We start from the raw sequence: 14,403 nt of genomic DNA, 5'->3' as shown, positions 1-14,403 counted from the left end.
GTTTCCTAAGTGTCACTATGAACTTCTGCATTTTAACATATTTCTTGTGTTTTGATCCACTGCAGTTATTATTCTTATTGAAGTTCAACTTGTGATATCTTTGACAAATGGGGGTCTATTCCTTTCAACATAATCCCAGAGGTCTCTGATAGTCTACTTACTTTCTGATACAAAAAAATGTTCCAGGCTTGTACATTTTCTTCCTTATATTTCAGCCTTTTCTGCAGAGTGTGAGGTCACTTTTGTAGGAATTGATATTTTGAAACCACAATCTGGACACTGAGATTGTTCATTGTTTCTAGGTTTTAGTTGTTTCTGGGCCTTGATTTCAGTCAGCAAAGCCAGGAAATATATATCGATCATAAATTCATAGGGATGCTTCCCAATTTTCGTAGGACCATAGGCTTTCGGACTTCACCTCATCAATCTTAGAACTGCATCTCCTTTTTCCCTTCCCAAAAATTCGAGTTGTCAGTGACCCCAACACAGTTATTCATTTGCTTTATCCTACAATCCAGATACAGTAGTCTAGCAATAATACTACAAACACCACCACCTACAAGGTGATTGTTACAAATGCTTTTAAGATTCTTGCTGAACTCCTTTTAGCCTCCATTTCTCTCAATAAATGCACCATCAAATTATTGCGTTAAAAGGCATTTGGAATCGTTTCTCTGCGGTGGTACCTATAGGTTCATTTGTTTGTTTGCTTGTTTGTTTTCACAGAGCTTTTAAAAAATCCATTTAGTTTTATAATTAAAGAAAATATTTCCATGATTCAAAAGTCAGATTTATAAAACAAGCTACAATTTAAAAAGTTTAAATTCTATCACTATTTCCCCTCCCAAACCTTCCTCAGCTCATCAGTAATGATTTTTATTTTTTTAAAGATTTTGTTGTTTCTTTTTTTAATTTTTATTTATTTTATTATTCTATTTTATTTTACTTTATTTTATTATTTTGCCTACATTAGGTCTTCCTTTGCTACGCATAGGCTTTCTCTAGTTGTGGTGAGTGGGGGCTACTCTTCTCTGTGGTGCTCAGACTTAGTGCGATGGCTTCTCTTGTTGCGGAGCACAGGGTCTTGGCGTGCAGGCTTCAGTAGTTGTGGCACGTGGGCTCAGTAGCTGTGGCTCGTGGGGTCTAGAGCGCAGGCTCAGCAGTTGTGGCGGACCGGCTTAGTTGCTCCGCGGCATGAGGGATCTTCCTGGACCAAGGCTCGAACCCGTGTCCCCTGCATTGGCAGGCAGATTCTTAACCACTGAGCCACCAGGGAAGCCCCAGTAATGATTTTTTATGGAGTTTTTTATACCTCAATATTTTAATAAATAAATTAAGAAATATATATATATGCAGAGAGAGATGCCCATGTCTCCTTTCCTTAGATCAATAATGGTAAACTATATGTGCATTTCTCCACCTCAGAAGCCAGCCCATTAAAGTACATATACAGAAATATTCATTTCTTTTTATAGCTGTATATAATAATTTTTTTCAACCAACGAAATGAACACTTGGATTGTTTCCAGCTTATGCTATTATAAATTCTGCTGAATGAATAACCTTGTGCCTCTGTCTTTTCATATTTTTGCCATCCACTAAGACTTGCACATAAGACAAAGAAAAGAACTAGCTGAGTTTTTTTAAGCCCTTGAATTCAGGGCACCTAACCATGTGTTTAATGGTGCAGCATATTGTTCATTTCAACAGATAAAGACTCTGAAATAATGATATTTCCCGGAGCTGCGGTAAATATGGTTTGTGAAATTCTTTAGAAAGGAAGCTCTCCAGGTTCCAATGCAAAGGGATGAGAGGACAAGAGGGAACTAATGGGTACTGAGTACCTACTATGAGTTACGTGCTTTACCTATAACTTCCTAAATAATTCCTATTCCGATCTTGCCTGGTCATGAGTGTTCCTCCCAATTGTAGAGATGAGGAAACCGAGATGAAGGTATGAGACCAGGTTACCATGCTTGAATGTGGGACCAGGACTCTAAGCCACGTTGGTTTCACAACTAGATCCACGATCCCTCCATTATTAGTGCATTCGTTTCTTCCTCATTGCCTCGACTGAGCTCAGACTCTAGAATTGGACTCTGGGGTTAAACTCAAACCCTGGCTTCCCCACTAACAAATATGTGATTTTGGTCAAGTGACTTAACCATGTTTGCTTCACTTTTCTCATCTGTAAAATAAGGATTAATAATAACACCTTCCTATTAGGGTTTTTGTGTGGGTGAAAGGAGTTAATATATGTATATTCCTTAGAACAGTGCCTGGGGCCAATGTACCAACAGTGCCAATGCCCACCATCTAAGTGTTTGCTGGCTTTATTATTGTGATTTATTTGTTGAGTCAACAAATACTGATTGAACCCCTGCCCTGTGCCAGGCACATTGCTACCTGGTGAGGATGTGATGTTGAGCTGGTAAAAGGACCCCAGACCTCATAGCACCTGCAATACAGTAGAGGACACAAACAATTACAAAATCAGAGGTGTCGCGGTGCTAGGAAGGGGAGATACACAGCCCTGTGACACCTAGTCATCTTCTGATCTCTTGGTGTCAGGCAAAAGGCTTCCCAAAAAGTTCATCTCAGGCTCTGTTTCATCTGTGAAGCGTTCTGAAGAAGCCTTGTTCACCTCCCGTGTGTGTGTGCCTGAAACCTTTCCTCCCCTTTCTCTCCCCTGAACGCAGCTGGAGTACACAGCCCGCCTGGACTTCCTCTGGCGCGTCCAGGCCAAAGAGGAGATCAACGAGATGAAGGAGCTGAGGGAACACAACGAGAACATGCTGCGGAACATCCTGCCCAGCCATGTGGCCCGCCACTTCCTGGAGAAGGACCGGGACAACGAGGTGAGCCCCCAGCAAGGGTGGCTGCGGGAGGAGGGCGATCGGACACGTTGATCCCAAGCTCTGGGAGGATTCCACTGTCCTCATGTGAGCACGTGAGCATGGAGACCGGGCCAACCACGTGGTGCCAGGCCGCCCAGACTCCCCAGCACTGTGAGATGCACACATGGCCTCCCCAGCATCCGGTACCTCATCTGTAAGATGGATGTAATGAGATCTCTAGTGCAAGATTGAATTGGGATGTTACAATTTTATATACATAAAGTTTTATATATATATATATAAAATAATTCCAATTTGGGGTTATATAACCGAAAGGATTGAAAGTAAGGTCACAAGGAGATATTTGCATATTCATGTTCACAGCTATGTTATTTATAATAGCAAAAATTTGGAAGGCCCCAAGTGTCTATCAAGAGATGAATGGATAAACAAAATGTAGTCTACACATACAGTGGAATGTTATTCAGTCTTTGAAAAGAAGTAAATCCTGACACATGCTACAGCGTGGATGAAGCTTGAGGACACTATAGCAAGTGAGATAAGCCTTAGCCTTTGACCACAAAAGGGCAGCTTTGTCTAAGCAAAGCAAACTGAACCGTCCAGGGATCTGAGTCACAAAAAACACTATTTATAAGCCACAGGCTGTGTGATAGGCATCATACTAGCCCCTTAAAAGGCCCTGGGACTCTCATGGGGAATTAAATAGACAAAGACTAGATTCCATATATATGCGTTAGCATATGGTATTTGTTTTTCTCTTTTTGACTTACTTCACTCTCTATGACAGACTCTAGGTCCAACTACCTCACTACTCAATTTCATTCCTTTTCATGGCTGAGTAATATTCCATTGTATATATGTGCCACATCTTCTTTATGCGTTCATCTGTTGATGGATATTTAGGTTGCTTCTATATTCTGGCTATTGCAAATAATGCTGCAGTGAACATTGTGGTACATGTATCTTTTTGAATTATGGTTTTCTCTGGGTACGTGCCCAGTAGAGGGATTGCTATGTCATATGGTAGCTCTAGTTTTAGTTTTTTAGGGAACCTCCATACTGTTTTCCACAGTGGCTGTATCAATTTATATTTCTACTAACAGTGGAGGAAGTTTCCCTTTTCTCCACACCCTCTCCAGCATTTATTGTTTCTAGATTTTTTGATGATGCCCATTTTCACCAGTGTGAGGTGATACCTCACTGTGGTTTTGATTTGCATTTTTCTAATGATTAGTGATGTTGAGCATCTTTTCATGTGTTTGTTGGCAATCTGTACGTCTTCTTTGGAGAAATGCCTATTTAGGTCTTCTGCCCATGAACCTAGTGGCAGGGCAGGAATAGAGATGCAGACATAGAGAACAGACTTGTGGACACCGGGGAGAGGGAGGAGGAGCGGAAACTGGGACGTAGTGAGAGAGTAGCATTGACATAGACACAGTACCAAGTGTAAAATAGATAGCTAGTGGGAAGCTGCTAAAGAGCACAGGGAGATCAGCTTGATGCTTTGTGAAGACCTGAAGGGGTGGGATAGGGAGGTTGGGAGGGAGGCTCAAGAGGGAGGGGGGGATACGGGGATATATGTGTACATATAGCTGCTTCACTTTGTTGTACAGCAGAAACTAATACAATACTGTAAAGCAATTATACTCCAATAAATATTTTTAAAATAATGATTTTTTAAAAATAAAAATAAATAAATAGACAAGGACTTGCCATCAGGTAGCTTATATTCAAGTGGGGGAAGAAGAAGCCAGTGCAGAAATACATTGTGAGGGCACCTCACATTGTAACAGGTGCTCTGGTGGGTGAACAAAATCACCTGCTGTAGCACCTGGCGAGGGCAGGAGCGGTCAGGGGAACCGCTCAGAGATGGCCACAACTGATCTGGGACTGTGTGATAGGAAGGACCAAGTCACACCAAGAGAGTGGGGAAGTGGCGGGGCTGTCCAGGAAAGAGAGAACAGCACGAGCAGAGGCACAGGGTGGGGAAATGTATTCTCTCACAGTTCTGGAGGCCAGAAGTCTGCAATCAAGGTGCCGACACGGCCGTGCTTCCTCTGAAGTCTCTAGGGAAGAATCCCGACTCCTCTTCCAGCTTCTGGTGGCCCCCAAGTGCTCCTTGGCTGCGGCCACATCACTCTAACCTCTGCCTTGGTCACATGGCCTTCTCCTCCTTATAAGGACATGCGTGCTCTTGTCTTACGAGGACACTGATCATTAGATTTAGGGTTCTCTCTATAATTATGTTTGCAAAGACCCTGTTTCCAAATAAGGGCACATTCTGAGGTTCTGGGTAGACGTGAACTTGAGGGGTACACTGTTCGACCCATTCCAAGGATGAAGGGTAGTGAGTGATGTGAGGAAAGGGCTTGGCAGTCAGGTCTTATGGACTCTAGTAGGGTTCGGGGCACACTTTTAAGTGCCATAGGAGTCTTTGGAAAGTTTAAGTGTTACCTAATCTGATTGGCTGCTGACAGAGAGTGGATAAAAGGGTAAGAAGACCAGAAGCCATGTAGGAGACCCTAAAATAGCCCAAGAAAGGGCCTGGTGAGGAGGCCTAGGATGTGGCAGTGAAATAGAAGTGGATGAATTCCAGGTACCTTTACAAGCTGGAATCAATAGGACTCAATAATGGAGTGCGACTTCCCTGGTGGCGCAGTGGTTAAGAATCCACCTGCCAATGCAGGGGACACGGGTTCGATTCCTGGTTCAGGAAGATCCCACATGCCGAGGAGCAACTAAGCCTGTGTACCACAACTACTGAGCCCACATGCCACAACTACCAAAGCCCACATGCCTAGAGCCTGTGCTCTGCAACAAGAGAAGCCACCACAATGAGAAGCCCACGCACTGCAATGAAGAGTAGCCCCCGCTCACTACAACTAGAGAAAGCCTGCATGCAGCAATGAAGACCCAATGCAGCCAATAAGTAAATAAATAAATAAATATTTAAAACATAATAATAACAATGGAGTGGATGTGGGAGGTCAGAAGTGAAAAAAAAAAATCAAACCATTTGGTTCACCCTCTAAACACCTAGCAAAAGGTAACTCAAGAAGGAAGTGAAAGATGCCTTTAAAGGCCTGACGGGTTACCCCATGAGAGGGACTGGCCTTACTCTGTGAGACTCCAGAGGGCAGACCTAGGGCCATAGACAGTCCACAGGGAATAGCTCTGTGCTCTGCATTACGAGGAACCTCGTGGTGATGGAGCCTCACGAGGGCAGGGACCACATCAGCCTTGGTCACCACTGATCCTCAGGGCCTGGTGCACCTACCCTGTGGGCCTGCTCATTAAAGGTTTGTGGATGAACTGGAATGATGAGTTCCTTTGCTGAAACATTCAGGTGGTGAGAGAAGAGCCCTTGCCACAGATGCTACAAAGGCAGGGTTGGCTGTCTGGGAGGCTGCACTAGGACAACACTTCCAACACAGACTTTTCAAACTGAGCTAAACAGGGGATGCAACACCCATAGAACCAAGGTCACAAACCAGCTGCCTCTGAGACAAAGCCAGTGGGTTGAGACAGTGGTCAGTTGGTTGGTTGTTTTGCTTATTTGTTTGAATTGGTAGATTTGATGACTTTAGGCATGGAATGGACTCTCCAATTTATCCAGCCCTATCCTGACACTTCTGTTACCTGCTGGTCCCCTGAAGACATTTGGGTTTGTGACCCTCACCTTAGGGTAGAACTGGGAGAGACCTACAGGGTCCATTTCCCATCCAAGCCTCTGCAGAAAGACCAATGGGAGAGAAGCCAAGGGCACGAGTCAGCTGCTCCTTGAATATTCAGTTCTTGAAAAACTCACACCCTTGAGAGTCTCTTGGACGCAGATTAAGGCACCAAACACCCTCGACAGGTAGAGTTTTCTGGAATTAGGTTCAGGCCTGGTTTCCTTAAGGCTCCCTAAGGTCAGGGGCTTTGTTGCAAGAGCTTCTTGACAAAGGCAAGAAAGCAGAGAGAATGTCTCTGTGCATCACCCATGACCACCAGACAGAGCAGATGAAACGCTGGAGCCCTCGGAGGGAAGACCCAGAAAAGAAACGAAAGGAAGGCGGCTTTCAATCAAGACACCAAAGCAAGGAGATACTTGGAACCAGTGGGGAAGAGCAAGAACGCACTGGCTTTATCCTGAAAGGAAGGAAACCAACCAGAGATGCCAAGATCCCAGGTCATCAGCTGTTATTCGGGCCAGACCTCCACTGAGCAAAATACACGTCAGGTTCAGCCTTAATCCCATGTATGAGACATTTTCAATAGAAAGTCATGTCAAGCTTATTTGTGGTCTTATAAATATTTAAATAGTTCACACTCGGCTAGGCTTAAACGGAGAAAGTTTTCACATTGCCTGGAGAATCTTCATATTATGATGCGATACCATTTGCTGAACACCTACTGTGTGCCAGATACTGAGAGAGGCAATTGATGAAAATGATCTTTCATTCCATTCACAACCTTAAGAGGATCGTTCTGGCACCCCCACGTTAGTGACTGGGAAACTAGGGTTCAGAGAGATCCGTGATGTGCCTCTTTATTTAATCAAAGCTAAATAAGTCTCTTGAACCCAGTCTCTCAATTTCTTCTGTCTGTGCCACACTACCCCCTTACTGTACTGCTACCCATGGTGCACCTGGGAGTTTGTCAAGATGAGAGAGTGCGTACATGTGTGTGATGCTTATGGGAGGCATCTGTGTGGCAGGACTTACACTGTGTAGGTATTTGGAAGGATCGGGATGTGTGTATGTAAATATGAATGTATGTGTGGAAGAATTTGATGTTTGTGTGTGTCTGTGCGTGTGTGCATGTGTGTGCGTGTGTGTGTGTGTGTAGGAGACACAGACAGGCAGAGAAGTGTAAGATGTGAAGGGGTGACATGCAGAGGCAGGACAGCTGTGACCTGTGAGAACTCCCAATTTCATGCTCTGTTTCCATAAGAGGCATCTTCAGCTTCTCCTCTTGCTACACATCTGCACTATTATACAAACCTCGGAAAATCTCACTGGGGGACATTTGTGAGTTTGGGTCCCAGCTGTCATAGGGCAACAGCAGTGCTCACAGATGCAGGCAATCAGGAAGAAAGAACGACTATCCCCATTTCATCGATGAAGAAGCTGAGGCTCAGAGAAGTAAAGGAACTTGCCCAAGGTCACAAAGCTAGTGCATAGTGAGCTGGAATTCAAGCCCAGGTATGTGAACTTCAAAGCCAAATGTTGTGCTTTTTCTCCTCCATCTTGCTGTTAGGGTGTGAGTGGCAGAGAAGGGGGACCAGTGACAAGAGATGACTCAAGCCATCCAAACATAGGGCAGTGGGACAGAAACTCGCCCTCTGGAACATCCTATCCGAGTCTGTTCCGTCTGTGTCGCTCACACAGGGGTTCTGGCAGCTCCTGCTACGCTGCTGGACTTTCGGCTTAGAGTAGCATTCACCACCCCGGGCAGGGACTTTCCTGCTGATGAGGCCAGCTGGGCCAGGTCATCAGTGTCAGGCAGGCTCTCCCTGAATCCCAGGTAAGCTGCTCGCTCATCCAGGCTTTATTAGACCTGCTGAAAGAACACTGACAAGGGCAGCTGTCTCAGGTGCTGGACAGTCCACGCAGCACAAATTCCATCTCTGCCACTAACTAGCTGTGTGACCTAGGGCAGCTTACCTGACCTCTCTGAGTCCATTTTGTCATCCATCTGATAAGAAACTGGTACCAATCTTGCTGAGTTGGTGCGAGAATTAAGTTGGGTAAGAACATGTAATGCACCCAGCTGTAAGGTGGGCTCAGCATAGAAAAGTCATTTGGTGCACTTGAAGGTCTGGTGCCTTGGATTCAGTCCTGGCTCTTCCTTTATTCCTCTGTGGCCATGAACAAGTGGCGAACCTCTCGGGACCTCGCTTCCCTTATCACCAAAGTACCGATACTTCCCAACTTTATGCTGCAACATTTGCACATGTTGTTATACATAAAGCGCTTAAGGGGTTCTTGGCACGTTTTACGAGCACTCCGGTTGTTGCCGTTATTATTTCTGACAAATATGAGCCATCGTTACTTTTTCTACTTTTCCCCACTCCCAGCCCCACCTCCCACCCATTCGTTCCATCATTCGTCCAGCAAGGGTTTCTTGAGGGCCAACCATGGGCCAGGTGTTAATTCTAGATCCCAGGGTTCACACAGTGAATGGAGAAGGCAAAGTCCTTTCCAATATGAGGCACATGTTTTCCTGGGAAAACAGATGTTAAAACAAATAAATATATAACATAGAGCCTGGTTCTGCTAAGTTCTATGAGGGTAGAAGAAGCTGAATAAGGGAATAGCATGTGTGAAGTGGAGCATTTGCACTGGGGGCTCATGGAAGGTCTCTCTGAGGACATGACGTTCGAGCAGAGACCTAAGGAAACTTACAAGGCCAAGAAGTCTCAGACATTGCTTCCCCCCCCCACAGAGAGGTGGCTGAACTTAGCGTAAGACACACAGGGCTTAGAGTCAGACAGGCCTGGGCCGGCAAAGGACTGGATTCTGGTTTCCTGGGCAAAGAGGAGACCCGTCTTCATCTTGGCTTCTGGGGCGCGAGGGGAGACGGCAGATCGAACATAGGCTCAGAATCCTTGGCAAAGCCCAAACCTGCACACCCAGCCAGAGGCAGAGACCATACAACAATAATAGCCTTTCTATACTTACCAACCCCTCCGCAGTTTACAGTGTTTTTATCTTTTTTGAGCCCAAAATAGAAAGAAACAGACGGCACACTCAGAGCAGTTGATTGGAGTGAGTCAAGGGATGGGAACGTCTCTAAAGGTGTAGGCAGGTGCAGGCAGGTGGCTGGAGCTCTCCCATGTGCCCCTCCAACCCCCCCACACCCCCCTCTCCCTGCTCACTTGGAGCGGGAGTGGGCCGACCTACATGGGCCACGTCAATGACCTAGCAAGCCCAATGGAGGATGCTGGATAGAAGATCTGATGGAGGGGGAAGGAGAATGAGGTCATCTAATGCACCTGATGCCCTTATAAGAACCGGAAATCAGGACACAGACATACATGGAAGAGACACCATGTGAAGATGCACGGAGAGGGAGGCCATGAGTAAGGGATGGGACGCACCCTCAGAAGGACCCAACCCTTCCAACACCTTGATCTTAGACTTCCAGACTCCGAAACTGTGAGAAAGTAAACTTCTGTTGTTTAAGCCACCCAGTCTGCGGCGCTTTGTTACACAGCTTGAGCAAACTAATACAACAGGTCATTGAGTAAACAGAGATTTTTTTTTTTCTCCAAATCACAGCCGTTTGGAGGATGCGGTTCTGTAGGTTTGCTTATACAGGTTCTCTGAACCGTAAAGCAGACATCAGGCTCCTCCGGCAGTATCATGCCATGGTTCAAGGCCAAGGTAAATGGCCCAGCTTCAGAAAGCCATGTACCATTGCTCAGCTCCCTGGTTACAGTCTGCACTGCCCCCCAACCCAACCCAATCCAGCTGGTCACCAGCCGCCTCTGCTCATTTGAACAAGAACCAGCAAAAGCATCCGTTCAGATTCATCCACACTTAAAGCTCAAGTCAGCTGATCATGACTCAGGGACACCATCTTTCTCAGAGCGAGGGCGTACAGGGCAGAGGAGGCAAGCCCAGGTGTGCAGAGTGGGGAAGACCCTGGGCGTCTTTAACTCCGGCTCTTCCGCTACCAGCTGCGTGAGCCCGATGTTGTCACTCCTCCCTGTCACGGTGTCCTCATCTGTAGAGTGGGTATAATAATCAAGAGTCATGGCAAGGATTAAAGCTTTGAATTCATATGAAAGTGCTTCGTAAGCTTTAGCGTTTCCTACACAGGCTAGGAAGTCATTAACTCAACAAAATGGTGAGTGTTTACCTTGTACCAGACCCCATACAGGGCATGCATTATGTTGCAGGCATCTGGAACATACTAACTGGATGATCTGAAGGCACTAAGATAAGTGGCGTGGAGTCTTTGCCCCCGCAGATTACACACGTAAAGGAAGAGATGGACATTTCATTTTTTTTAATTTTTTTTCGATCTTTATTGGAGTATAATAGCTTTACACTGTTGCGCCAGTTTCCACTGTACAACAAAGCGAATCAGCTGTATTTACACATATATCTCCATATCCCCTCCCTCTTGAGGCTCCCTCCCACCCTCCCTATCCCACCCCTCTAGGTCATCAGCAATCATCGAGTTGATCTCCCCGTGTTAGGCAGTTGCTTCCCACTAGCTGTCTATTTTACATTCGGTAGTGTATATATGTCAATACTACTCTTTCACTTTGTCCCAGCTTCTCCTTCCCCCGCCCCCCGTCCTCAAGTCTTTCCTCTACATCTGCGTCTTTATTCTTCCTCTGCCACTGAGTTCGAGATGAACTTTTTAAAGGCGATGATGCAGGTGGCAAGGGCTCTGTGTAGTTACCCAGGTGCTGCCGCAGCCCGAGTCACCCTCCTGCCCCCGTCGGTGAGTCTGGGAAGGTTTGTGGAAGACATGGTACCTAGGTGGCTGGTGAAGACAGAAAACAAGAGTTAGCCTGGTTAGGGATGCTAATTTCAAGGAAGGAAGGACATATCCCATCAAGGGACAGACAGTAAAAATGAAAGCATTGAAGCGTGTGTGTCTTTGTTTGGCTTCTTCCAGAAGCATACCTTCAGACAGGGGTTCAAGCGCAACTAATTTGCTTGGAAGTGGTCCCAGGAAACCCACCCAGGTAGACAGGAGAGTAAGAAGGAAGTAGAGAAGGGAAAGTAACCCATTCATGAGGCATTACCTAGTTACCTCTGTGAGCAACTGGAGCTGAATTCTCCCAGTGGAGAACGCAGAAAATGGTGTAGAAAACATCCAGCAAAGTTATCTGGCCCAAGGGGTGAAGATGCTACGGATTCTCTGCCCGTTCCCATCAGCCATTTGTTAAGAGCGGCTCCTGAGGGGGCATTAATTTCCTGGAGATTTCAGCTTGCAGCTCACATGGGCAGAGTGCCCTCTAGTGGCCAGAGAAAAACTTCACGCAAAGAAACACAAGGGCAGTCTGACTGCGGGACCCTGGAAGAGAGAGTGCAGGCAGGGCACTACAGCATCTGCTACAGTGGGCACACAGAAGTGCAAATGCTTTGGGAATTGCAGGCAGTGAAGCTGAAGAGATAGGCGGAGGTGAGGGCAGGAAGATGTGAATGTATGTCATGCTCGTGTGTTTCAGCTTTGTCCTGAGCGCAGTTGGAGGGCTTTAAGAACGGGACAGGCATGGTCAGTATTGTCTCTTTGAAATATCACTCTGGCTGCCGTATGGAACATGCCTTTGAATGAGATGAGACCAGTTCTGAACCCAGGAGGAGGCTCTCATGCTAATAGCCGAGGAAGAAAACAGGAAGGGCCTGAGAGAAAGAAATGGTGGGAGGGTTAGGAAAAAATATTTAGGAGACACAAAGAAACCCAGGCAGACTTGACGGTTTATTGAACCTGAATGTGAGGGGAAGAAAGAGTCAAGGGTGACTCTGAGGGTCTCTAACTTTGATGACGTAATGCTGGTGCAGCCACCTGAGTCGGAGAGTAAAGGATCAGGAAGAGGTTTAGGTGGAGAGGAGATGCACTCGGGTGCAGCATTTATAATTTGAGGAGTGCAAGGGCAACCCAGCATGAGACACAGAAGCTTCAAGCCCAAGGAGAACCGACTTGGAAATAGGATGGTATAGACCCACACGTGAAAGGCTGAGGGGGAATGAGATGGCCCAGGTAAGTATGTAGACTTTGAACCTTGCAGGGGGTCAAGGACAGAACCATAGCAACCACCAACATTTAAGACAGTAGACAAGTGAAAAATAAATCCTTGGAGGGGCCAGGCACCAGGAAAATGGTTGTGGTATAACTAGAGCATAGAAAGTTGGGACACTTAGAAACCTGGGTGTGATCATCACACCAGTTTGCAGAGGTGTCCAGGAAGACACGGACAGGGGTTTGTGTAGTGATTTTCTCGTCTTGGCTGGCAGTCTGGCCTGCTCCAGATTCATTTCATTTCAGCCTGAGATGTGAGTGGACATAGAGAAAGTGAGAACAGGCAGTGGAGAAAAGTAGTTTGAGAAGTTAAGATGAGAATGAAGGTTGGTCATCCCAAGTGTCTACAGGATCCAGGGCACCTGGTACTTTTCCTTAGAGGAGGCACTTAGAGGAAGTGGAGGAGGAGAGGAGAAAGAAAGAAGAAAGAAAAGGATCCCTGCAGGAGGACGATGCTGAAGAAGTTAAAGGGGGATCCAGAGATGAGGAGGAAGCCTTGGTCTTCATCCGAAGGGAAAATGCGTTGTCTGGAGTTGAAGCAGAAGAGATGAAAATACAATGAACTAGATGATTGTATGAGTACAGCATGTGAGCGTCTCAGAGACAAGATCATTGACGGAGGGGAATCGAGTGGAGAGTGAGGTTGAGGGGAGGGGTGAGGGTTGGGACTAGCCACTGGGGAGAACAGAAAAGGAAGCTAACCAGGACCAAACGATGGGCAGGCAGAACTCTGGGCCCAGCTGAGACTGGAGACCATGAGTTTTCAGGGGTCCCAGTCCACGTGGTGATGATGCTAAGGTGTCGATGAGACGGTGTCAGAGCCCCCATTCTCTGTCCTTTCTGTGGGTACCTGTGCATGCGTGCAGGTGGACGTACACACAGGGAGCATCACTGCAGAACCTCACCTCTGATGACTGTTCTTCCCTCTGTTGTGTCTCTCTGTTTAGGAGCTGTATTCTCAATCCTATGATGCCGTTGGGGTGATGTTTGCCTCCATCCCAGGGTTTGCAGACTTTTACTCTCAGACTGAAATGAACAACCAAGGAGTGGAATGCCTACGTCTGCTGAATGAGATCATTGCCGACTTCGATGAGGTAAACAGAAGCCTCAGAAATTTACAGTCACAAACAAGCATCAGTGTTGTCATAGCATCGTGTTGTTCTCTGTAGCCAATTTCCGCACTTACAGAATTCCAGACTGCGTTCTAAACACAAACATGTATCATTTAATTTAATTACCATGATTATCATACAGGATAAACCCTGTCATCTCTCCTGGAGGATTAGGAATGTAAGCCTCAAAGAGGCTGGGAACTTAACCCAATGTCACACAACTAGCATTTGTAAAACCAGGACTTGATTGGAGGCCAGTGTTACACAGGCACTGGCATCACAGAGACTGGGCACGGATGGGGACATTTCTCCATCTGCTCAAATTACCAAAGATAAAACCATCAATTAGCATTTGGTCAGAGACCTAGTCAAAATATAAATATACCCCAGATGGTACTTTCTTCTTCCAGTTTCCAGGAACTGGGGGGATACTCATGCTGTACTTTATTTACATTAATAGACTTAGCAGGAGCGGGTCTTTTCCTCCTCACCCCCCAGCTTGAAGTAGGACATCTCTGTCCATCCACATGCCTAAACCTGAGATGGGAAGTTAGTGAGTAATTGAGGAAATGCTAAGGAAGAAGCCAAGCAAAAAACTGGATTCAGCTAAAGTCTAGCCTCCTCAGCCTGATCCCCCAGGGAGCTCAGGAGTGTAAGCGGTACCACAGAGTGGTTCCCATTGAGAC

At 46.2% G+C, this 14,403-nt stretch overlaps 1 protein-coding gene across 1 annotated transcript in view; it reads left to right on the top strand.

Moving 5' to 3' along the window:
- The window catches only part of ADCY8 (adenylate cyclase 8), a 216,489-nt gene that overhangs the window by 189,601 nt on the left and 12,485 nt on the right, over positions 1-14,403 (top strand). Inside the window, exons 14-15 of the mRNA XM_057735462.1 lie at positions 2,700-2,858; positions 13,553-13,699. Coding sequence (XP_057591445.1) covers positions 2,700-2,858; positions 13,553-13,699 — 306 coding nt within the window. The remainder of the gene's footprint in view (positions 1-2,699; positions 2,859-13,552; positions 13,700-14,403) is intronic.

Source organism: Hippopotamus amphibius, chromosome 5 (genome assembly GCF_030028045.1).
Source record: "Hippopotamus amphibius kiboko isolate mHipAmp2 chromosome 5, mHipAmp2.hap2, whole genome shotgun sequence".
Taxonomy (NCBI): Eukaryota; Metazoa; Chordata; class Mammalia; order Artiodactyla; family Hippopotamidae; genus Hippopotamus; species Hippopotamus amphibius.
The sequence above is the reverse complement of the archived record's forward strand: the minus strand, read 5'-3'. Positions and strand labels throughout refer to the sequence as shown.